This window comes from Cavia porcellus, unplaced genomic scaffold, assembly GCF_034190915.1.
Source record: "Cavia porcellus strain 051 isolate PalLab524CR breed Dunkin Hartley unplaced genomic scaffold, mCavPor4.1 scaffold_16, whole genome shotgun sequence".
NCBI classification, from domain to species: Eukaryota; Metazoa; Chordata; class Mammalia; order Rodentia; family Caviidae; genus Cavia; species Cavia porcellus.
The window spans coordinates 33,008,607-33,031,829 of NW_026947499.1; the positions used below are offsets into that span (position 1 = coordinate 33,008,607).

Sequence of the window (23,223 nt, forward strand, 5' to 3'; positions counted from 1 at the left end):
TGTGTATAAAACATAGGATGTTGCTGGGGATTTAGCTCAGCGGCATAAGCGCCTGCCTTGCAAGCAGGCAGTCATGAGTTCGATCCCTGGTACCGATAAAAAGGAAAAAAAAAAAAAAAAACATAGGCTGTCTCCTTTTCATCAAGTTCACATGTCCTCTTAGGAATACAAAGGGATCTGGTCTTTAATTCCTCTCCCATGTGCTCCTTCAGGGGCTTTACCCTGCCAGTGCCTGTGTTCAGACTCCCTAGCCCAACTGTACACTGAAGAGTGTAAATGGCCCTCATTATTTTCCTGCTGCTCCTCCTCATATAGCTTCCCCAAGTTAAGTTACAAGGGGATCGTACTTCTGGTTAGTCCAGCCCCAGGCTATTCTCTTGTTCCTTGCTGCCCACATGGAGAAGCTATCCATGTTCCCACCTCCATGCACATCTCACTGCATTAACGCTTGACTTCCTAAAAGTTACGGATGATCTCTTTAGAGAAGTTCTTGTGTCCAGCAAAGTCTGTGGTGATGGACATTCCCTATTTTGCATTGTTAAATTTAGTTGTCACTGCCCACTGGGAACCTTTAAGTATGTACAGCTGTGATTCATAGAACTGAAAAACTGGTTTTTCAATTGTTTAGATTTTTTCCCCCCTCAGTAATAGGGACAGATCAAGACTTTATGCACATAAAGCAAACATTCTACCCCTGAGCCACACGGCCAACACTGGTTTTCCTTTTAATTAATTCATGTTGAAATAGCTGCATGAAGGGGCTGGGGATTTAGCTCAGCGGCATAAGCACCTGCCTTGCAAGCAGGTAGTTGCGAGTTCGATCCCTGGTACCAATAAAAACGAAAAAAAAAAAAGAAATAGCTGCATGAAGCTAGGGAGACAGTTCTAGACAGTGTACCTGTGGACTTCATATGAGACAGTAATGAACTTCTAAGTTAGTGTTAGGCAAGAAAGGAAATGCTTAAATGATGGGTTTGGAGTATTTTCACTGAGTATGTTCCAACAAGAGTGAAGAAGCAGTAGGTTTCTGAAACAAGAAACCAAGCAGAAGAAAATAGTATGAGATAGGAAAGGAGGTGCTAGCTGTCTAGGAAACAACAGGAAGGTGATGAAATTCTCACAGGGCTGAGAAGAGGTCAGCTGGGAAATCCTTGGCACCAAGAAATAACCTGTACGGATGGGCAAGAATTGACTTTCAGCCTGGGCTGTGTTTTGTCTTATTCTTTCCTTTTGGAAATTTTATAGAGGTGTCATTGACATATACTATACTACGTTACATAGGTTTAGTGTACAGTTTGATGTAAAATTACAAACCTACCAGGGCAGGCATACCCTGGAACTTCTGACTTATGTTGTCTTCTTGATTTTACTTTGACACAAAAAATCAATTGATTGCTTTGCTTCAAGAATGGTCTCATTCCATGTTATACTAAGAAAAACGTACTCAGCTTCAAGATTTTGGAAGAGTCTATGCTGTCTGGTTATTTTAATATGTATTGTGAAATTTATCAAACAGCCAATTTTAAAAACAAAAACTGAATTTAATTTTTTTTTTTTTTTTTTTTTTGCCTTTTTGAGACAGAGTATCACTATGCAGTTCAGGTATGCACCCACCACCCCCAGGTAAAAGACAGGTGGTGTGATGAAACATAGATGAAATAGTTCTAGTGAATGACACTGTTCTTTGTATGGAACTTTAGTAGTGCAACTCAAAGAGGACAGTGGCTTTTTTTTTTTTTTTCTTTTTTCTTTTTTGAGAGAGGGTCTTGCTATGCAGTTCAGGCTGGCCTTGAGCTCACTTTGTAGCCCAGGCTGGTCTCGAACTCACAACAATCCTCGCACCTCAGCCTCCCGAGTGCTGGGATTATAGGCGTGAACCACCACGCCCGGCTCAGACAGTGGCTTAAAGAAGGAAAAATTACTCACCTGAGCTCCAGATACCCATCATGTACTCCCCTCTTGCTCAGGACAAGTTTTCTCTTCATCATAAACTTCACTGGGGAAAAGTTCTGGGCTTCTACCCCATCCCAAGGATTAGGGCCTGGTGCTGTTCAACAGGCAGATACATGGTCCCCATGTGAGTTTTCAGGGTGATTCCCACATCCATCTGGAATAATCAAAGTGGTGTTGAAAAGGAAGATTTAAGAGGGAATGCATCTGTCAGGTACTGAAGGATATTGTAAGTAACTATAGTGCCCGCTATAAAACCTTTCTTTGAATACTGGGGATATAGCTCAGTGTAAAGTACTTGTCTGGTATGTGTAAGGTCTTGGGCTTTTAAGCTCCAGCACTCCCCCTCAAAAAAATAAAAACATAAATGAAACAATTATTGGAAAAGAATACAATAAATGATAAAGTATTAATATATTTAAATAAACTTTTTAAGAAAAACTTGTCTTAGGTATATGGTGCACTCCTACAATCCTAGCACACCAGCAGGTTGAGACAGAAAGATCTCAAATTTAGTGTCAAGGCCTTGAGATCAATCCCCAGTACCACAATCAAAATCCCAAAAACTTATGTTGGTCTAGTTCAGAAGAACACTGAAATGTATAATAAAATTTAGCACATGAAAAGGACAATATTCTAGAGCTGTGAAGTTCATTTTGGGGGGTTTGGTGTTTGTTCATCTTTTAGAGATAAAGTTTCACTGTGCACTTTAGGTTGGCCTTGAACTTGCAGCAATTCTCTTGCCTCAGCCTCCCAAGTGCTGGGATTACAGTCATGTGCCACCATGTCCGGCCTGTTTTGTTTTTGGGTTTTGGGTTTTGGTGCTGAGAAATTAAACCCAGAGCTGTATGCATACTAGACAAACACTCTACTACCAAGCTGTTCTCCCAGTCTGAAAGAATCAGTTATTAAGTAAATGGAACTGAGACTGCTTCACATACAAGGCCCACCTTGGGAAAAACACTTGACATGTGTAAGACAAGTTCTTAATTAGTCCTTATAAATCAATAAGAAATATATGAATAGAAAGAATGGCTACCAAAGAGGTAGTATTTATGATCAGTAAGTTTATGAAAAAGTGTTTAGTGTCACTACGAATGAAGGAACTGTAATTGTAAACAGTTATCCATGTCATCTTCCACCTGTCAGACTGGCAGATACATTGTTCAGCTGTACAGAAATAGAAAATATTCTGGGAAAGGCACTGACACACCTAATTGAGGGAGCCCAGGTTGGGACCCTAAAGAACCTTGGTAGCACATGGCAACAGCTAGAGGTAGCAGAAGCTAGCAGGCAGATGAACAAAGGTACATAAGGCTCTGCTGTAATAATGGCATTTTAGAGCAACCTGAAAGCGCTAACAGATGACATATATCCAGAGGGAGACACACACCTGTGAGAAATGGAAGTGGTAGGGCATGTCACAGATGTAGAAAGGTGTCCCAAGATGAATGAATAAACAGGATGATAAAACCTGCCTGCCCACGACATGCTCATACACACACATCCTACACACAATCACATCCACATTCACATACATACACTAACACATATAAATTTGGCAGAGTGTCAGTGTCACACCTTTAACTGACTCTAGATAGTAAGATCATGGTTGTTAAATAACCCTCTTTTTAAAAATTTTTTTAAATAAAGGACTTAAAATATATTTGGACTAGGGTTGTAGAGCAAGGCCTTGGATCCAATCCCTAGTGCAACAAAATAAAACACTTGGCAATTAGTAGCATTCATTTTTTTCTTCACAAAGTAATCATGTCCACAGTTAATTCACAGCCACTTATTTCCAGTTTTGTAAAGCTACACTAAAATTGTATTTTGAGCCTGGTGTGCTGGCATGTGCCTGTATCCAGCACTTGGGAGGCTGAGACAAGAGAATTGCAAGTTTGAAACCAGCCTGGGCTACATACTAAAATGCTTTAAAAAAAAAGAAGAAGAAGAAGATAAGGACAATGACAAAGAATCTGGATTTTCCTGTCTGTGGAATGTTTATTTTATTTTGGTTTTCCTCATTTTACTTGAGCTACATGCAGTGTCCTTGATCTTGATCTTGTATCTTTCTCCCTGCTTTGGCCTCTTTCCAGTCTGCCCTCCACTGGGTTTTCCACTCAGATTCATGGCACAGAATGAGTCATTCTTCAGCAGGAGCCCATAATTTCAGCACAAAAACCTTATAGAAGCTGCTGTTGCAGGAGGGGCCTTTGGCATCTACTGCCACTGAAAGGCAGGGAAAGAGGGTGTATTTATTACAGGAAACACAGCCCTGGCCTGCAAGAGTGAGTCTCCTCTTCTAGATAAACAAACCTGAAGTCATTATTATTTTCCTGTCTTTCTTTTTTTTGTACCAGGAATCGAACTGATGATCTTGCACTTCCCAGGCAAGTGCTTATGCTGCTGAGCTAAATCCCCAGCCCCTTATCTTCCTGTTTTCTGAGAAGCTCTTTATGCCTTAAAAGGCTGACTGGTATTTTTATTTCCTGCAAATGAAATTTACTGACATGTACTGTATTCCTATTTCCTGCTCAGTAAAACGGAGGTTTTGCCATCCCCATCCCAGCCACTAGAAGAGTTATACCTGGTGGTGCAGTGCTGCCTGCCTGGCCTGGTGTCTCTGTAAAGACTGAGTCTACACTGGAGCCTGTAAGGCCACTGTTCCTCAACCTATCAATTTCTTTCATTTTGTAGAGTGCTTTCTTTTCACTTGTTTATGCATTATTTTGCTTGGAAACTCTCCACGTGACTTACCGTGCCAACTCTAAAACCAGTCTCCATGCCTCTTCCAAGGACTGAGGTGAAGCTTGGTGCGATTTGTTAGTCCAGTAATGATGGATCCTCAGCTGAGTGGCAACTGAAATGCACATCAAGAAATGTAGCCTTTACCTTGTTTCAAGGCTGAGTATCAATAGGTGTAATTCTGCTCTGTTGCAGACAGGACCAGCTGCATCATTTATGGAGCCTGTGTTCAATTAACTAAACATTTCAAAATGACAGCAGACCCTTAACCAAACATAGGTCCTCCTACAGGCAGGGCCCTGTGTGATGGCTCAGGTAACACAAGTGCATAAAGACAGCCTGACTGGAATTCATAGTCCTCGATGATTGCTCTTAACTGGGGAGAAAGTTCCATGTTGCTCTGTTTTGAAGTATTCCTCTTCCTTGCTCTCAGGGCTTGTATATATTGAGGTTTGCCTAAAGAGGGGAAGCACCATGTAGGGTTGAGAAACCAAGTCTAGAATGGAAATACCCTCCTCTGGCCCTACAGCTGGCCAGCTTTTAGCCTCAGAAGTGTATCTAACCTTTTGGTCTTTGTTTTTGTTTTTTGTTGTTGTTATTGTTTCTTTTTCTTTTGGTACCGGAATTCAAACTCAGAGCCTTGTGCTTGCCAGGCATGTGCCATGCCACTGAGCTACATCCCCAGCCCACCTCTTGGTTTTTGAAGCCCAAGGCCATGAAGGACTGCTGTCACCTGGCTAGCTCCCACCACGACACCTGCTCTTTTTTCTCTTTTCCATGCATAGAAATTCATTGAGTTTGAAGATGCCTTGGAACAAGAGAAGAAAGAACTCCAAATCCAGGTGGAACACTATGAGTTTCAGACACGCCAACTGGAACTGAAGGCCAAGAACTATGCGGATCAGAGTAAGTGGCTGACAGAGATGAATCACCATCAAATGTGTGTTGTTCTAAGACTAATCCAGCTGAGAAGGATATAAAAGCTTTTGACAAAAAGAGATTTGAGGAAGCCCAAGAATGGCCTTACTTTCTTCTCACTATTTCTTATTTTATCTTTTCACACTACAGTGTGTTTCTGTAACAGATCTTTTGTGGAAATAAGAACAAGACCTTTTTGATCACATGACCCTTTTACCTATTGGTATAATATGACCAGAAAATAGCAAATCCATGATTCTATAGATATTCCCATGATCCTGTAAACAGAACTCCCTTTGCTGTGGGGTCCACATAGCCTGACCTGGCTGAGGCGTGACTGGTCTTTGTAGAGCTGAAGGTCAGGTTGATAAATGGAGCCATCGTTATAGGGATCCCAGAAGGGGTTCATGTTTGGTCAAGGATGTTCATAGGAAAATTCTGACCCCACAAGGCAAGTAGACAAGGTATTACTTTAGAATCATTACTATAAGACTAGGTATTTTAAACTGGGCATGATGGCACACTCCTGTAATCACAGCACTTGGGAGGCTGAGGTAGGAGGATAGCTGTGAGTTTATGGCCAGCCTGGGCTACAAAATGAGTTCAAAGCCAGCCTGAACTACATAGCAAGACCCTATATCAAAAAGCCCCCCCCCAAAAAAGGAATATGTATTTTAGTATTTAAAAACTCTTTTGAAGGGCTGGGGATTTAGCTTAGCAGCATAAGCGTTTGCCTTGCAAGTATGTGGTCATGAGTTCAATCCCCAGTACTGACAAAAAAGAAAAAGACAAAAAAAAAAAACTCTTCTGATGTATTAATGTTATAATCACCTATTAATCTCAGTTTTCTGTGATGAGATGTTTCGATAATTAAAGCATTTTACTGCTTTGCCTAGTTACTTTGGATAGCAGGCACTTAAAATCAGATTGGAGAAAAAAGTTGATTTCATATGTTGAACATGTTCCTATCCTCAATCAAGACACTGACAAGTTTGAGCCCACTGATAAGTTTTAGCACTGATATGTGACCAGCAGACTGGTAGTAACCTCCTAAATGGTGGTGTTTACGAGGACAGAGGGCCAAATAGTGAGCTGCAGAGAAAGGTATCCAAGGCTGGTGGTGGGAGACAGGGACAGATTATTTCTGATCACTGCTGCCAGTTACCATACTAGATAGTTACATTGCTTTAGCAGGCACATGTGGACCAGAGGGGACCATCGTAAGTGTCACCACTCGTCCCCAATTTAGAGAAACCTGGTTGTTAACCTGAATTGGGCACAGGTATCATTTGATTTCTTGGTCTTCTATAATTTTAAGGGGTGCTACTATAGCTTCTATATACACTTCCCATGTTCTGTCACTTCTTACATGTCTCAGGATACTCACTTTGAATTTTGTCCCTTTTCACAAGTTTTCTATTTTTTTTTTGTTTGTTTGTTTTGTTTTCATTGCTGGGGATAGAACCTAGGGTCTTATACATACTAAGCAAGTATTCCTCCTACCATTGAGTCACATACCCAGCCCTCACTCACTTCTTTTCTGTGTTTGCCACATGCAAGGAGTTTCACCTAAGTCATGAACTTATGGCTACCTGGGCAGAGATTATTATGTGACCACATCTGGGTCCTGGTTTTTCTTTACATGAGCGTCTTCACGTGTACACACACACACACACTATACGCCGTCTAGCACTCCAAAGTAATGACTCCTCTAAGCATGAGGTCTTAGACTAGGTTCTTGTTTGCAACCCAGAGCAGAGGCACAAGCCACTCTGAGGAAGCTGTACAGCTAATTCACAATGATTGTGTTTTGTAGTCTCCCGGTTGGAGGAGCGGGAATCAGAGATGAAGAAGGAATACAACGCCCTCCACCAGCGGCACACAGAGGTAGGCACTGGTGGGCACAGGCAGCCATGCTGGACACTTGCCATTTGCTAGTGACCTTTGATCAACCTTTCTTTATCCAGAAGGCTGTCCACCTCATGCTGGTGAGATTTTCCTCAACTGTGTCTTCACCTTGTCTGTTTCTCTCTGAGCATGGCACTTGTGGATTATAATAGAGGAGCTTGGCTGGCTACACTAATGAGAAACTCTTCTTGGCAGATGATTCAGACCTATGTGGAACACATCGAGAGGTCCAAGATGCAGCAGGTTGGGGGAACCAGCCAGACGGAGAGCAGTCTGCCAGGGCGGAGGTAGGTGATCTCATGAAGACAGGGCTCCTGATAGGAAGGGGAGAGTGGAGGATGGCTAGGCAGGAGTGTCTGTAGAGATCATTGTGGCCTTGACAGATGTAGGTGGAATGCTGCCTATGCCTTCTGCTCAGCCCCAGATCATTCTTGAAGGCCCAGAAAAATTATACATGGTCAATTCTCACTATTTGCAGGCTTCATGTTTGTAAATTTACTTGCTAACCAAAACATATTTGAATCCTCAGAAGTAATACTTACGGTGCTAGGGCCAGAAATTTAGCTTAATAGCTCAAGTACTTGCCTGGTAAACATGAGGTCGTGAGTTTGATCCCCAGTGCCAAGCAAACAAACAAACAAAAAATAGTTATGGTGCTTTTGAGTAATTAGTAGACACAGGAGGGAATTAATCTAACATGTAGGCTATCAAATCCTAAGAAAGGTAGAAGCTGCACTCTACTCTGTTCCCTGAGACGCCAGAGGGAGGAACCAGGAGGGACCAGGAAGATTCCAAAAGCATCTAGAGACTTTAGCATGATGAGATGTGCCTTCAAGCCAGGAAACCTAATAGTAGGGGCCTTGACCTGTCACCCAATACTTCTGACCTTCTTTTCTCATCTGAAAAGATAGATTTCAGTATGGATGAGTTGTTACAGGACCTGAGAACAGGATCTGTATGTACATTTTCCTTCTGGGCCGTGGTTTAATATATGCTAATACATAGTTAAAGTTTAGCTAATCATGGTTTTAGAGAAGACCAGGCTACCTTGCATAGCAGGCTACCTTGCTTAGGCATCTCTGAGCCTCCTTTACTCTGCAAGTAGGATGGTGACAGATCCCCAGGCCCTTCTTTTTTTTTTAATGGTTAGGGATAGTTATAGTTTATTTATTTATTTTTGAGTTACTAATTTTTTTTTTCTTTTGTCTTTTTGAGACAGGGTCTCGCTATGCAGTTCAGGTTGGCTTTGAGCTCACTTTGTAGCCCAGGCTGGTCTCGAACTCTCAATGATCCTCCTGCCTCAGTCTCCCAAGTGCTGGGATTATAGGCATGAGCCACCACACCCGGGTTAATTTTTGTTTTTCTAAATCCATTTTATTTCAAGGATAAAAAGGGGAAAAAAAATGCAACACAATTTCAAAACATGTCAATCAAGGGTCAACAATGGTACATGTGGTGCTCATTGCCATCCCCAAATCATTTACCCAGACCACAAGACATCTGCATTCAATTGTCCAAATAGCACAAATCTTTCTCTTTCTGAACTCAGAGAAATCAGTAGGATAACTATCTTAACAATTTTTAGTATACATATACATGTACATATACATGTTTTTTCTTTCAGTTGCTCATACTAATGAAACAACATAGTGTTAACACGTGTGTCTTACTTATTGCACTAATGTATGTTCTCAAGTTGTATCTATTTACCTATAAAAGTCTCCAGTTTATCTTCCTTTATGACTGAGTAATACTCCATTGTTTAAAAATACCACATCTTTTTTTATCCATTCCTGTCATTGGGCATTTAGATTTTTTCCAAGATCTGGCTATTACAAATTGTGTTCCTATAAACACAGGTACACAAATATCACTGTGGTGTGATGTTTTTAATTCTTTTGGGAAGATACCCAGAAGGGGAATAGCTGGATCAAGTGAGACTTCTAGGTCTAGTTTTTTTGAGGAATCTCTACACTAATTTCCCCAGTGGTTGCACCAGTCTGCATTCCCATCAATAATGGAAAAGGGCTCCTTTTCCCCGACTACCCCTCCAGCATTTAGTATTGCCTGACTTCTTGATAGTAGCCATTTTTTCTGGGAGGAGATGGACTCTCAGTATTATTTTAATTTGCATATCTTGAATGACCAGTGATGTTGAACATTTTTTCACTCTTTATTTGCTGTTCATATTTCTTCATCTGAGAAGTATGTATTCCTCTCAGATGATCATTTTTGGATTGGACCTTTAAACCTTGGAGGACTTTTTTTTTTTTTGAGTTCTTCATATGTTCTCAGTAGTAATCCTTTGAGGTACAACTGGCAAACATTTTTTCCCATGTTGTGTGTTGTCTTTTAACTCTGTTGTTGGTTTCTCTTGCTGTGCAAAAGCTTTTCAGCAGGGTGAGTCCCAGTTGTTGATTCTTTGTGATAGTTCCTGGGCAATTGGAGTTTTGTTCATAAAATTTTGCCTACATGCAATGTTTTACCTATTCTGTCTTCCAGCAGATTTGATGTTTCTGTTTTAATATTAAGATCTTTGATCTGTTCCAATTTTAGCTTAGTACATGATGAAAGATATGGGTCCAGTTTTAATCCTCAGCAAGTGTAGAGCCAGTTTTTCCAGCACCATTTATTAAAGAAGCTATCTTTCTTCCAGTGAATGTGTTTGGCACGTTTATCAAAGAAAGATGCCTTAGTGTGCCACCTTATCTACATCTTCTAATCTGTTCTATGGATCTTTGGGTCTGGTTTTTTTTTTTCCCCCAGTACCACACTTTTTTTTTTTTTTCATGATAGCTTTATAGTATAATTTCAAGTCAGGAATTGTGATACCGCCTATCTTATCTTTTTTTTCCCAGGATTACTTCTGCTATTCTAGGTCTTTTCTGATTCCAAATGAATTTTAGGATTGTTTTCTCTAATTCTGTGAGGTATACTAATTGGAATTTTGATTGGGATTGCATTGAATCTGTATAGCAGTTTTCAAAATACACCCAGGCCCCTTCTTGGCACAAATTCAGGACTTGATGCTGATTTTGCTTAGGCAGCAGGGAAAAGCTTCCTGAGACTGGGCATCTCCTATTATGTGCCTCTTGAGTCAGGACAGACCTGGACCATAGGTCTTAGAAAACACAGCATCAAAGATCTCATCCATAGAAGCTGAAGGAGGTAGGTGGATGACTCATGATGATAGCCTAGACCATGGGTTCCAAATCTTTGTTCAGTGAGGGGAAGGGCCTGAAGCCAGAATCCCCAGAATCACAGATTGAACCCCATGACACTGTTACTTGTTGTCCCTGGTTCCTGCAGCAAAGCTTTCTGAAGTCAACTGGGCAAGAGAAAGCCCTCGTCAGTCTGCATAAAGGACTTTTGCCTGTGTTTTCTGTGCCTGGTCTGTGGATTGTACCTACAAACAAGAAGCTTTAGGATCTAGCTCTGGCCTTTATCAGCTACTTTCTGTGTAACTAGAGCAAAGCTCTCTGTTTCTATGCCCCAGAGTCTTTAACCTAAAAAAAAAAGTAATGTATGTGTGCATCCAAAGGCCTCTTAGAACCATGCCTGTGTCTTTAGACATGGTGTTGCTGCCTCTAACATAGAGTGGCATCTGTACCACATATGGCAGGGCTGAAGCATGGTAGAAGCTTTGTTAGTAGACCTTGACTGCTGCAGGAATTATCAAGGTAACAAGGGTGAAAGAGTTTGAAGAATTGTAATCTTTACAGTTATTTATTATATCTAACATAGGAATGCTGAATCCCAAGTTACCAGTTCATGGCTTAGGAAACTTTCTCTTCTATAATTCTTGAATTCTAATCTGGAATGAAGAATCCACATGTTTCTATGGGGAGCTGAAGAGAGCAGTTTAAACTGAAGCAGAAGTTGGGCAGGTGGGGCATCTTCCTAGGACAGCTACACCATTCTACAACCTTCCAGCTGTCTGCTGCCAGTGCCCTGCTAGACAGCGACACTTGAAGGCCATGTGGTAGAGAATACAGGGAGTGTGGCTCAGTGTATCTCTGGCCTCTGGGCAATTTCACCTCAACCTAGGACTGTAGGCAGTGAATACCCAAACTCCTATGTCATATTGATCAGCACCCCAGGCACTGTAGATGCTATTTAAATAGATGCCCAAGGATTCTGTGTGCTGAGCAAAAAGTCAGATTTAGCCAAGTTTGAAGCTACCCAGATCCCAAAGCCAGTGTAAAACATTCTAGCTGGTACTTTCTCCTCTGCTATAAAAGATATACTTCCGGGAAGGATGTGGTATGTTGTAGACATCTCTGTGCGGAATCCTGCTGCCGAGGTGTCCTTGAGGAACCCGCTTTCCTGAGCAGTCTGCCCTGAGCCCTGTACTTCCTTTCCCTCTATAGTTTCTCTATGGTACCAGAGTTTAGCTATATCTCCATGGCAAATTATCTTTGGGAAGTTCCTGCACACCTTGAAGGGGCCCATGGTCTAGAGCTGGACACACAAGGTCTCATTCATAGGCTCCTTCTCTTCCTTTGTGGAAACAGAATGTACCTGTTATGTGAAGCCCTGTGACCTATTTTATAAGGTCTGGGTCTATGAGTCTGCTCTGTGCTGCCATCATCAGGTCCTGGTCACTACCATTTGCCCTCTGGAAAACAGAGGCCTTCAGTGCCCAGCAGTATAGTGATATCTGCAGTGAAAGGCCAACAGGAGGGGTTTTTTCCATGCCTTGTACAAGCCCCAGGAGCCCCTTCCTTTAACAAATGAGACCTTCTAGCCTGTCTGAGAGAGGGAGGGGCATCTTGTTCATACTGACACTTAATTAGGCCTTGGTGGCCCCCATCCTTTCTGCCAGCAGGGATTCTGTAAGGCCAAAGTTTGAGTAGCTATGCCACCACAGTCTCCACATCTCAAGAACTCTGTTGCTAGACTACCCCACACTAGTCTCTATGGCACATAAAAAAGATGCCTGCAGCTGAGTTGAATACTGGACTAGTGGCTGCTGTCTATGCAAACCTTGGCTGTGAGGGGACATATGCACCCATAGTAGGAAAAACAGGAAGTAGAAGGCCCAGTGCCATGGGTCCAGGCTGTCCTTATCATCCTGCCCAGTAATCTAGTGGCACTGAATTTTTTTCCCTAGCCCACAGAATGTTCCCCAAAGCAGATGTAAAAAGCTTCCTCTGGCTTCTGCCTTCCTGCTATAGTTCTGTTGCTGAAGGTCCCACTGAAAACAAAATCAGCTGCAGCCCCTGGGTGTGGACAGCAGCCTCTGCCTGACACATCCAAGGAAATAACAGGTTTCAGTGAAGAAAGCACACCCCACTTTCACCCTGCAGGGCATGTGCCTTTTAGGGCTCAAGTGTGAGGACTGTCCTTCATTACCTCGGCTGCTGCTTTGTCAGATGGGTGAGGTAAACACTCCCTCCCCACACATTTCTATATCAGCCAAACTCTGCACACTCTTCCTTAGTCTAGACTTTCCCATCACAGCCTTTGTCCTTAAGTCTGTCCCTCCTTGAGCTCAGATTCTTCCAGTGCAGTCTCTATAAGGCTCTTACTCCTCCTCAGTTTGAGCTGCTGATCACTCCAGAAGGCCTTTTCCTGCACTCCCTGCATGGTTTTCAGAGTCTGTATAATTCTGGGATGAACTGAGTGGGAACTCAAACACTGACGTGCTTGGCCATCACCGAAGATGAGTGTGAGCTGCAACACATGCGTCTGTCTGTGTGCTATCACTCCATGTGCCCTGGACATGTGTGCCAGGAGCTCTGTGGCAGGTTGTGTGCCCACTGCTTGCTGATCTGCTCACAGGCCACATTTCAACCTCTTGTTGGAGCCAAGAAGGCTTGTGTGCCATGTGTCTGTCCTTGTAGGTATGTGTGTAATCACTGTTGTTTGTGTAGAGGGCAGCACAGGATGTGCCACTGGATGCCCACTGTCGTCGTCATGCACTTCTCCCTTGGAGTGCATGCACAGGCGGGAGCTGGCCTGACCTTCACTCTCTAATATAGTCTTCTTGTCCTGCTCTTGTGCTGTCGCTGCTGTGTGCTGCCATTGTGTCTGTCGCTGCCCTGCAGTCCTCGCCAGTCATGGAGGAAAAGGTAAAACCTGTGGGTCTTTGTCCACTGTGGTGCTGGGTTTGACCAAGGGCAGAGTGAATACAGCCCACTGCCTTAATCACAGGACCCTAAAATGCCTTAGTTACAGTATAATGATTTCTGCAGCTGATGTAAATCAGAAGTACTTCCAGGTGCATTCACATGTTACAGAAATTTACAAGCTGGTCAGAAAGTCCCTGGTACAGGCACAAAGCATGTAGTGGGATGGAATTCCCTGAGTTGTCCAGGCCTGACTCAGATTCTGTCTGTATTCAGCAGACATCTCCCTTGTTACAATTAAAATTATGGCAGCAACTCACACCATTGAATAGCAGGCAGCCAGAGCAGTAGTTGTTACCAGAGGCAGTGGCAAGTAAAGGCGTTTTGTCTGCTCTGGCATCTAGTGCTTCCATACTCAGATATAGCCCAGTGTGGGCACTTAAACCAGCTCAACTTTTTTGGGAGGCCAGGAAAAAGAGTGGTCTTTTTGAGACCAGATCTCACTATGTAGCCCGGGCTAACCTTAAATTCATGGTGATCCTCTTGCCTCAGCCTCCCAAGTGCTAGGATTATAGGTATGTTCCAACATACCTGGCTCCAGCTCAGTTTTGCTGGACTGTGATGACCCCTGTCAGCAGTGTGGTCTCTACAGGTCTCACAAGATGTGAAAGTGAAAGGAGAAGACAGGAAAGACAAGCTTTGAACATTCCTCAGTTGGCAGTGCTACCGAATGCTCACAGGGATGAGCTGGAAAAGATGTGTTTCTAGGTACAGATAGATTTCTAATGGACCCAGAAAGCTAGCTAGACAGTAGAAGTCTGTGGTCTGTAGTGTATTCATTGCCCCATCCTGTGGGGTAGGAGCCTCCCTCATCCTCCCAGCTGTCTTTGTAGCATCTAGTAATAACCACAATTTGTTGGCTTGAGGTTATGAGTAGAAGTACTTAATGGGTTCAGAACTGGGCCTCAGAGTGTTTTTCTACCAGAATTGGGAGCCCAAGAGAGGCAAAATGTAGCCAAATTGGTCCAGAGTCTGCAAGGACAGCCCAAGGTATAGTCCTGCTCCTCTCATGGACAGGTCATATCTTCATGGTGGCTTACGGGCTATTGCATGAACAGTTCTAGTGGAGTTGGGTCAGAGAGGTCTGGTGGATTAGCAGGTACAGAACTTTCCAACTCTGATATCCTACTCTGGATATGAGTTTCTCTTACTCTTACAGAGATAGGCCCAGACATACCCTCTGCAAAGGGGCCCTGAGAGCCAACCACAAGAGAGTGCTTTCTCTCTCAGAATTCCTCCTCTGCCCCAGACCCTTATGGAACACATGATCTCTCTGGTTCTCTCTTTGCTGCAGACCAGCAGCCCAGAGAGCCAGCCAAAAACCACTAAGCTTTGGAGATCCTCTTGCTACAGGAGACACTACTGTCTTAAACAGGACAGACCAGCTGGCTGGTTTCTGGGATGGCTCAGGTATTCCCAATTAAGAGAACCCTTCCTAGGATCTTGCTTCATGCTTCCTCTTCCCACCTGCAGAGAGTTCAATCATTGCCCTACTACTCTATTGCCCACTTTGTTGTTTGAATCCTTGAAGCACCAGTGAGAGAACCCCATCTCCTTCCTTTCGAGCAGGCTAGTCTGTACCATACTCCCTTGGATGCCGAGGAAGTCCCCTCAACAATCTCTAGGGCTGTGTTAGACACTGTGGGGTGAGCAGGTACTAGTTCTTAACCTGAATAGCTCTAAGCAGTGTGAACACTATCTGTCTCAGGAGGGTGGTGTTGCACAGGCCTCTGTCCCCACTGCTATTTACAGCCCACTGCAGGTCTTCCCTGAACTCAGCCAACACTGGTACAGTGAGCTTTGCTCTTGTCACTCCATTGTACTTGATGTTCTTGGTTTGTAAGCAGAACCTCAAAGGGACCCATGTTTCTCTCAGTGCTCCTAAGACAGCTGGGAAAGCTGTATTAGAAGAGGAGATGCTCCTCCCTCATGGGCTTCAATAGATAGGACAGAGATGTTTTTAATTCTTGTAGGTGTGGACACAACTATTCAAACTGTTACAAACTGTTCAAACTAATACAGTGAAAAGGCTTCGGGAAAAACCACTGGATTGATAGGGAAGAATTGAGCAGAGAATCAGGAAAAGATTGATTCCTTTGCTGGCCCCAGGAGGCAAAAACAGAACTGATGGTCCTGGTTATGGGAAGGCAAGTCTAGGCTTTGTCATTGTAAAATTCACTCAAGGCTACAAGTTAGTGCTGGTCATGATGCCAAAGGTCCTACACTGGTACTGCTGTGGGATTTCTAGTGATGATACCTAGGTATCCATTTAAAATTGAGCTAATTAAAATGATAATTCATGTGTTAGAAGGAAAAGATTGTATGTGTAGGATCCTGGGCTGCCAACTAGTTGCATCCCCCTGAGCAGGCTGCTGGGCAGCATTTGAACAATGCTGTGCACTGGATAGGTGTCTATGTAACAATAAAGGAATTTTGTTTCTCCTGCATCTCTGCTAACCGTCTACTTCCTCTTCCTGTCTCCTTTCATATTCCAGCAGGAAAGAGCGCCCTACCTCTCTGAATGTCTTTCCCCTGGCTGACGGCATGGTACGTGCACAGATGGGGGGCAAGCTCATGCCTGCGGGAGACCACTGGCACCTGAATGACCTCGGCCAGCTGCAGTCCAGCTCCAGCTACCAGGTTTTGTAGCCGTGCGTGGAGTGAGGGTTCCTTTACTGGTATCCTACATCTATGTAGAGGAGCCCAGTCTTTGCATGCAGCTATCTGCCCTGCCTGTTATGGGATGAGAAACCAAGCTGGGATGTCACGAAAGACAAGCCTTAAAGTAGACCCTCTGTTCTCACAGCTTCTCTATGCAGCTTTGTATTAGTGCCTGCTAGTCCAGGTTAGACCTCTGCTAGTGGAATAGACCACTCTGCAGTTGGAACCACCATGTCTGTTAGGGCTGAGTTTAGCAACCCTCTGCCAGACCATACCCCAAAATATATGCCTTCCCCTCAGATAACACTAACCAGGATGCATGTTGCTCCTGAGAGCTGCCTTTACTTCTATGCTTGACCTCAGCTGGGAGGAGGCAAAGACAAGGGGATGGCTCCTTTTACAAGCCCTTATCTTCTTGTTACGGTAATGAATCTTGGCTATGAAGTGAAACCCAGCGCCCACTCCCCCACCAGTGTACACAGCCATCCAGTGAGTGCACCCCTAGCGTGGAGTCCAGGGAAAGCCAGGTCACTCATTCAGGGCCCTGGGTCACTTACTACTATTGGGTCTGTGTGATCAGACTGTCTGGAATGCAGCTGTAGCAAGGTAGTGTGCTGGCCACATTGCAAGGGTGGCCACCTTCCTGGAGTGAAAGAGTTGACCTTAGGTTGGTGAATTTTTCACAGGCCACTGGAAGATTCCTGTAGAAGCCAAGCCCTAGGCTTCCATACTTGCTGGGACTGCTAGCTGTGGGTCCCAGGGCTTCTTAGGTATCCTTCCTACTGCTGCTCTTGGCAAACTGTCCTTCTACCTTTGTCAGGTTATCTGCAGGGGCTGCTGTATGCTGCTGGTTCTGTTGGAAAGTGACTCCACAACTTCTACTTTTGTTCCAGGAAATGAGTGTGTTTTTGAGATGTAGAGATACTCACACCCAGTTCTCACTGCTTTGGCAGTATTTGTGCTCTGGGAAGAAGCAGTGAGGCCCAATGGGGACCCTGCTATCCTCTGGGTGTCTAGGCGAGGCTCTGCCTTTTACACTGACTGCTTTCTCTCTGTCTCTCTCTTGTTCATACTGGGCCTGTGGTGGGGGCTTGCCCCATAAGCATTTGCCAAAGCCATAGAGAGCCAGTACTTCCACTTGACCTTCTGACTCCTGGATGCCCTGCTCATGCCTGTGTCTGGACCCGTCTTTCTTACTGTGTCTGTCTTTTCACTACTATACTGTCTGAAATAGTCTTTTCTGTCCATAAATCACAGCATTGTATGTTTTAGTTCATAGTGTGTTATGATTTTTATTTTTTTTAAACAATTACATTTTAAGTTTTTTTATTTCATTCTCCAAGTTTTAAGGTTTTTCTAATTTCTTAATTTTTTTGTTTTTTGTTTTGTTTTTTTGTTTTTATGTACTGTAGTGTTTTAACCAAACAGTTGTGACTACTCATGGTGAGGAATGACCGCTAAGAGTGTGGGTTCTTTGCAATACATTTGGAGGTCACTGCTTCACGTTGATGTTTAGGATGTTGAGAGGTTTGGCCTAGGTAAGTGGTGGCCAGGGGGTATCCCCTGGGTAAGTGGTAGCCCTATAGAATAACAGACCTGGGGTTCTGGGAGCGGTGCAGCCAAAGAGCAGAATACCCCCACAGTGACCACAAGAGTCACAACAGGTGAGAAACCTGACCATGGAAGAGGAAGTCTGGAAATGTGCGTCTGATTCATACCCCTGGCTTCTGCCTAGACTTCATGGAGTAACACTGTGCCCTGTGTAGGGCAGCCAGTACCTCTGCTGTATTAGAGGTTTATCCTCAGAGACCTGGAGGCCACTGTTGCCTCTCCCAGCCCTTGTCAAGGCTCTCTTTGAATTGAGCCTAAGTCTCAATGCCAAGTATAAATTTCCATCCTAAGATATTAATGCAGAGAAACTTGAAGAGAGCTGGAATATATGCTGGCATGTGGTTTTTCCCCTCAGTACTACTGGTGTTTGAAGCAGGATTGTACATGACTCTGGGACCTTGCTGGATGCCGTAGGATGTTGGTCAGCATCCCTGGCTTCCATCCACTCCTTGTCAGAAGCACCTAATCTTCATTTATGACAATGAAACTGTTCACTGTCTTTGCCAAGCATCACTGGGATGGGAGGATAATTGTGCAGTTTAGAGCTACAGCTGTAGAGAATGATATGGTATTTATGGAACTTTTTTTATTGTTTCTAAAAATAATGTTTAAGAACAGCATACATAAAAAAATTATTAAATTAAACCAAATGCAGAAAAGCTTTTAAAGTATAACAAAATGTGCAAAAATGTTGGTTATTAAATTATAGCAAAATGTCCAAAAAGGTTGTATATTAAATTATAACAAAATGTGCAAAAAAAAAAAGAACACCATACAGTTCACAAATGGTATGGTAGTTCCAAATGTATTGCTACCTGAATTTAACATTAATTTATGAAATATCGATGCATATAATTATATACAGTGAAATGTATATAATAGAATATTAATAACATTAATAGAACATTAATAATATTCAGCTCTCTATTTTCAAGCCAGCTCTCTATTCATAAGACTATACAGGCCTAAAACAAAGGATCTTTTTAGAAGAAATGAAGTTTTTGGAAAGGGCCTAAATGGCTAAACTGTAAAAGTTAGAGGAAGGAGAATATTCATGCATGGGGAAATCAGTCCCTTATGAAAGTCTAGAAAAATAAATACATTAGCTTTTCCTTTTCTGGACAAAATACCTGACAGATTTCGAGACTCCTTTTGTAGAAATTCAGGAGCATAGTAGATGAAACCAGAAGTCTGTCTTCTGAACAAGTAGTGGTGTCCAGTATGAAGAGACCTTGCCATACCCTGGTGGGCACTCAGTGGGTCAGGCAAAGGCAAATCGAAGAATCAGCTATGATTCTGGGACCCAGGTATATACTTCTTAGTTCAGGTGCTACATTCATCTGGCTCTAGACAGAGCTGCACATTTCCCTCCTTTATTCTCTCCTTCCTTGGATGACCACACTTGCTGGTTCTAGGAACCCTAAGAACACAGGTCACCCGTCTGCCTGTGACAAGCTCAAAATGCAGTCGTGTTTATTACGTGTCCCATACTAATCAAATAGAATGTCTTTCCCCCTAATGAGATTTATAAGGTAAGTAGCTGATTGTAGTTTGTGATAGCTGGGGCTTTCCTCACAGAATGTCTGGCAGTGTCCCATTCTCTCAGAATGAAATTTCAGGCCTTTTGAATTTGTGCTGATATTTAGGACTAAACTTTGGCACAGTTGAGCTATGAGATACAGTTCCATGCATCAAGGGCACAGAATTGGTAAAAAGTTATGGTCCCTTATTACCTCTGACTTCTGCCAAAAGCAGGAAGAGTATGAGCCAATCCTGTGTATAGCATGGCCTTGTCAGCCCTTCTTAGACAACTCCTTCTGGTCCCCAGGCAGCTAGTACCTGACCAACACTGACTGCAAAGGTTACCCGGCTGTCCTCCTACTTGTCTTCTGTGTAGCACCACACCCATTACTAATGTTTTTCTAGACCTTCCTGAGGAGGGTACAAGCTAGAAGCACTATTCCTAACCATTTAGTAAGATCCTTAGGCAGGGCTCCATATTCCCCTGAGTTGCTGCCTATACTGTCTCCCACAGTGAGTGCCAGAAGCAGTTGGTAGAGGAGCAAGACTGCTCAGGGGTGAAAGTTAGCCTAATGTTAGGTCAGCAAAGGGAACAGGGTACGGAACTATTGGATTACAGCAGGGTGGCAAAGGAATGGAGCAGTGAGGCCTTGGTGGCCACCCCTGGAGCTAATGCACTGTGGCTCATGATAACGTGTGTCCTTAATCCCTATGTTCGGCCCTAGTGTCCACACGATGAGATGTCCGAGTCAGGTCAGTCCTCAGCAGCTGCCACACCCAGCACTACGGGCACCAAGTCCAACACACCCACATCCTCTGTGCCCTCGGCTGCAGTCACACCACTCAACGAGAGCCTACAGCCCTTGGGGGATTATGGTAGTGGCACAAAGAACAGCAAGCGGGCCCGGGAGAAGCGCAACAGCCGCAATATGGAGGTCCAGGTCACCCAGGAGGTGCGGAATGTCAGCATAGGTATGTGCTAGCTCTGCGCCCTAGCCCTACTGAGTCCTACAAGGACTGCTGACCTCCTGCTGCCCCCCACACCAGGGAGGGTTGCCTTTTTTTTGTTTTTAGTCACCTCATGTATTAGTCACCTCAAGCTTCTGTAACATATGCCACAGATGGGTAGTTGAACAACAAAAGCTTATCTCCTCATTGTCCTGGAGGCTAAAGTATAACAGAGCTGGCTTTTCCTGAGGCTGCCCTCCTGACTTGCAATGGGCTATCTTCTTACTGTGCCCTCACAGGGTCATCTACCTGTGTGTGTTTGTGTCCTCATCTCTTCTCAGAAGGACCCCTATCAAGTTGGATTAAGACTTACCCTAGTGACCTCATTTTACTTTGATCATCCCATTAAAGACTGTGTCTCATCCATATATGGTCATTCTGGTAACATAAAAATTTGTGATGATGACACATCAGCATAGAACAATCTAACTGCATATAACTAGAGAGAACATAAGAACATTTGGCCTATTACAATTTGACCATGAAAAGGAGGTGCCATTTATGACTTGCTGAGATCTAGTAATGCAGTGGGGTGGGCCCAGAGCTGATCTGTCCTGTGCAGATAGGCCTCAGTGGCCCTTCCCCCCGCAGGACTCTCAAGTGCTGTGCTGGTGAGGACAAGGGAAACTACAGGTAGGGTGAAGGTAAGCTGGCTGGCCCTTGGCCCCAGGTTTCCTTTGTTCTGCCCTAGGCATGGGTAGCAGTGATGAGTGGTCTGATGTTCAGGACATTATCGACTCTACCCCGGAGCTGGATATGTGCCCAGAGACACGCCTGGACCGCACAGGAAACAGGTACTCATTCAGCATGGTCCTTAGGCAGGGCTCCATGTTCCCCTGAGTTGCTGCCTATACTGTCTCCCACCATATTTGCACCCTTGGTATAGTGTTGACTTTGAACATGAGTTAATTTTCTGTTGCCATGACAGAGTATGTGAGATAATCAGCTTAAAGGAAGAAAGATTTACTTTTGGCTCACAAGTTTCAGTGCATAGTCGCTCAGCCACTTCTTTGGGCCTCTTGGTAAAGCAGCATATCATGGGACTGAGGTCTGCACAGGAACACCCCCATGACCTCACTTCCTTCTACCAAGTCCACCTCTTAAAGGTTGCACCAACTCCTGGTAGCACTATGGGCTGGGGACCAAGCCGTAAGAATGGGATTTTAGAGGGACATTTCAAATCCAAACCATAACAACATCTGTATTGGAAGATTTGGAAGGGTCCAAATGGACGGCTGTATATGCTGTCTACTGACTGTGCTTTCCTGGTCTTTATACTTACAGCCCAACCCAGGGGATTGTCAACAAAGCTTTTGGCATCAATACTGACTCCCTATACCATGAGCTGTCAACAGCTGGCTCTGAAGTCATCGGGGATGTGGATGAAGGGGCTGACCTCCTAGGTAAACACAAGCAATCTTGCCTGCAGCTCTGAGATGATGGGGCTTTCTATTGGCCATTTTATTGTGAAGAAAAATTCAATGTCCTCGAGGGCTAGAAACTTTTTTCAATACTGGGAATTGAACTGAGGGCCTTGTGCATGCTAAGCAAGTGCTTTACTGCTGAGCTATACTTCCACCCCATTTTATTTATTTTATAGTACTGGTGATTGAACCCAGGGCATGCGACCACTGAACTACATCCTTAGTCCTTTTTATTTTTAATTTTGAGACATGATCTTACTAAGTTGCCCAAGCTGGCTTGAACTTGTGATCCTCCTACCCTGCCTCAGCTTCCTGAGTAGCTTACTGACATGTGCCATCTTGCCTACTGCAGGCACTTGCTTGCTTGCTTGGTTTTTTTTTTAAATAACAGCTTTATGAAAGTAGATTCTTGATACTATTAACTTCATCCCCTTACATTATACCAGTTCATGGGTTTCAGTCTACTCACAGGTCGTACAAATAACCACAAATTACCACTAAGTTTATGAAATCTCCTCACCCTACAAAGAAGCCCCATGCCCTCAGCACTCATCCCAGTCCTGTTCCATACCCCCCAACCCCTGACAGTCTAATACTTTCTAGGATTTTTTTCTCTCTCTCTTTGGGTGGTCCTAGGGATTGAACCTGAAACACTACTACTGAACTTTTTATTTTTTACTTGAAGTCTCTATGTTGCCAAGGTGAGATTTGAATTTACAAGTGTCTTGCCTCAGCCTTCCTTGGTACTGGATTATAGCTGTGCACCACTATGTTTGGCGCTAAGAACATCTTTAGAGTGATCATTTGCCAGCAGCTCTGCTTCACATTACAGATGTACAGACGGTCCTTTGCAGTGCCAACATGGAGTTGAGCTCCCAGGCACTGTCCTCCTGCTGCCTGGCCCCCTGAATTTCCAGTGCATCTGAGTGCTACCTAGAAAGCTGTGAGTCACCTTTCTGCCTACGGCCCTGCTCTGAGGTCCCATGCAGCCTAAGTACCTCCTACTCTCAGCAGCCATGGTGGGGAGAGGCTACAGTGTCAATGGCACCTGCTTGCTGGGAAGAGAAAACAGGTCTACCTGATGCCTCTGTCTGTACCCAGTCTCAGATAAATCCCTCAGAACTGATGCTTCTTCCTTCTCATGCTCTGGAGGGAGCCATAGTTTTGCAAGGGCAGCTACCTCATGCATATAGGATGAGTCTGAGGTAGTAGTTCTGTTCCTAGAACCTTCAGCATTGCTACCAGTGTCTTATTCTCTCCTGTCCAAGAAAAGCTATCTTGCATCTTAGAGTGGTTATTTCCAGGTTTCCTGCCACTGTCACTTCCCCCTGGTGTAAGCCAAT

General features: G+C 43.9%; 1 protein-coding gene across 14 annotated transcripts in view; it reads left to right on the forward strand.

The window, feature by feature from the left end:
- Mapk8ip3 (mitogen-activated protein kinase 8 interacting protein 3) overlaps positions 1-23,223 on the forward strand; it is a 45,281-nt gene that overhangs the window by 4,207 nt on the left and 17,851 nt on the right. For 4 of the 14 annotated variants that reach the window (XM_013141610.3, XM_063226274.1, XM_063226275.1 and 1 more), the window contains exons 2-9: positions 5,484-5,604; positions 7,433-7,503; positions 7,720-7,811; positions 13,575-13,598; positions 16,151-16,295; positions 20,174-20,420; positions 21,148-21,250; positions 21,741-21,859. In XM_013141610.3, coding sequence (XP_012997064.1) covers positions 5,484-5,604; positions 7,433-7,503; positions 7,720-7,811; positions 13,575-13,598; positions 16,151-16,295; positions 20,174-20,420; positions 21,148-21,250; positions 21,741-21,859 — 922 coding nt within the window. Of the gene's footprint in view, positions 1-5,483; positions 5,605-7,432; positions 7,504-7,719; positions 7,812-13,574; positions 13,599-16,150; positions 16,296-17,728; positions 17,855-20,173; positions 20,421-21,147; positions 21,251-21,740; positions 21,860-23,223 lie in introns of those variants that run through there. The other 10 variants (XM_063226273.1, XM_003478453.5, XM_005007379.4 and 7 more) reach the window with 8 other exon arrangements.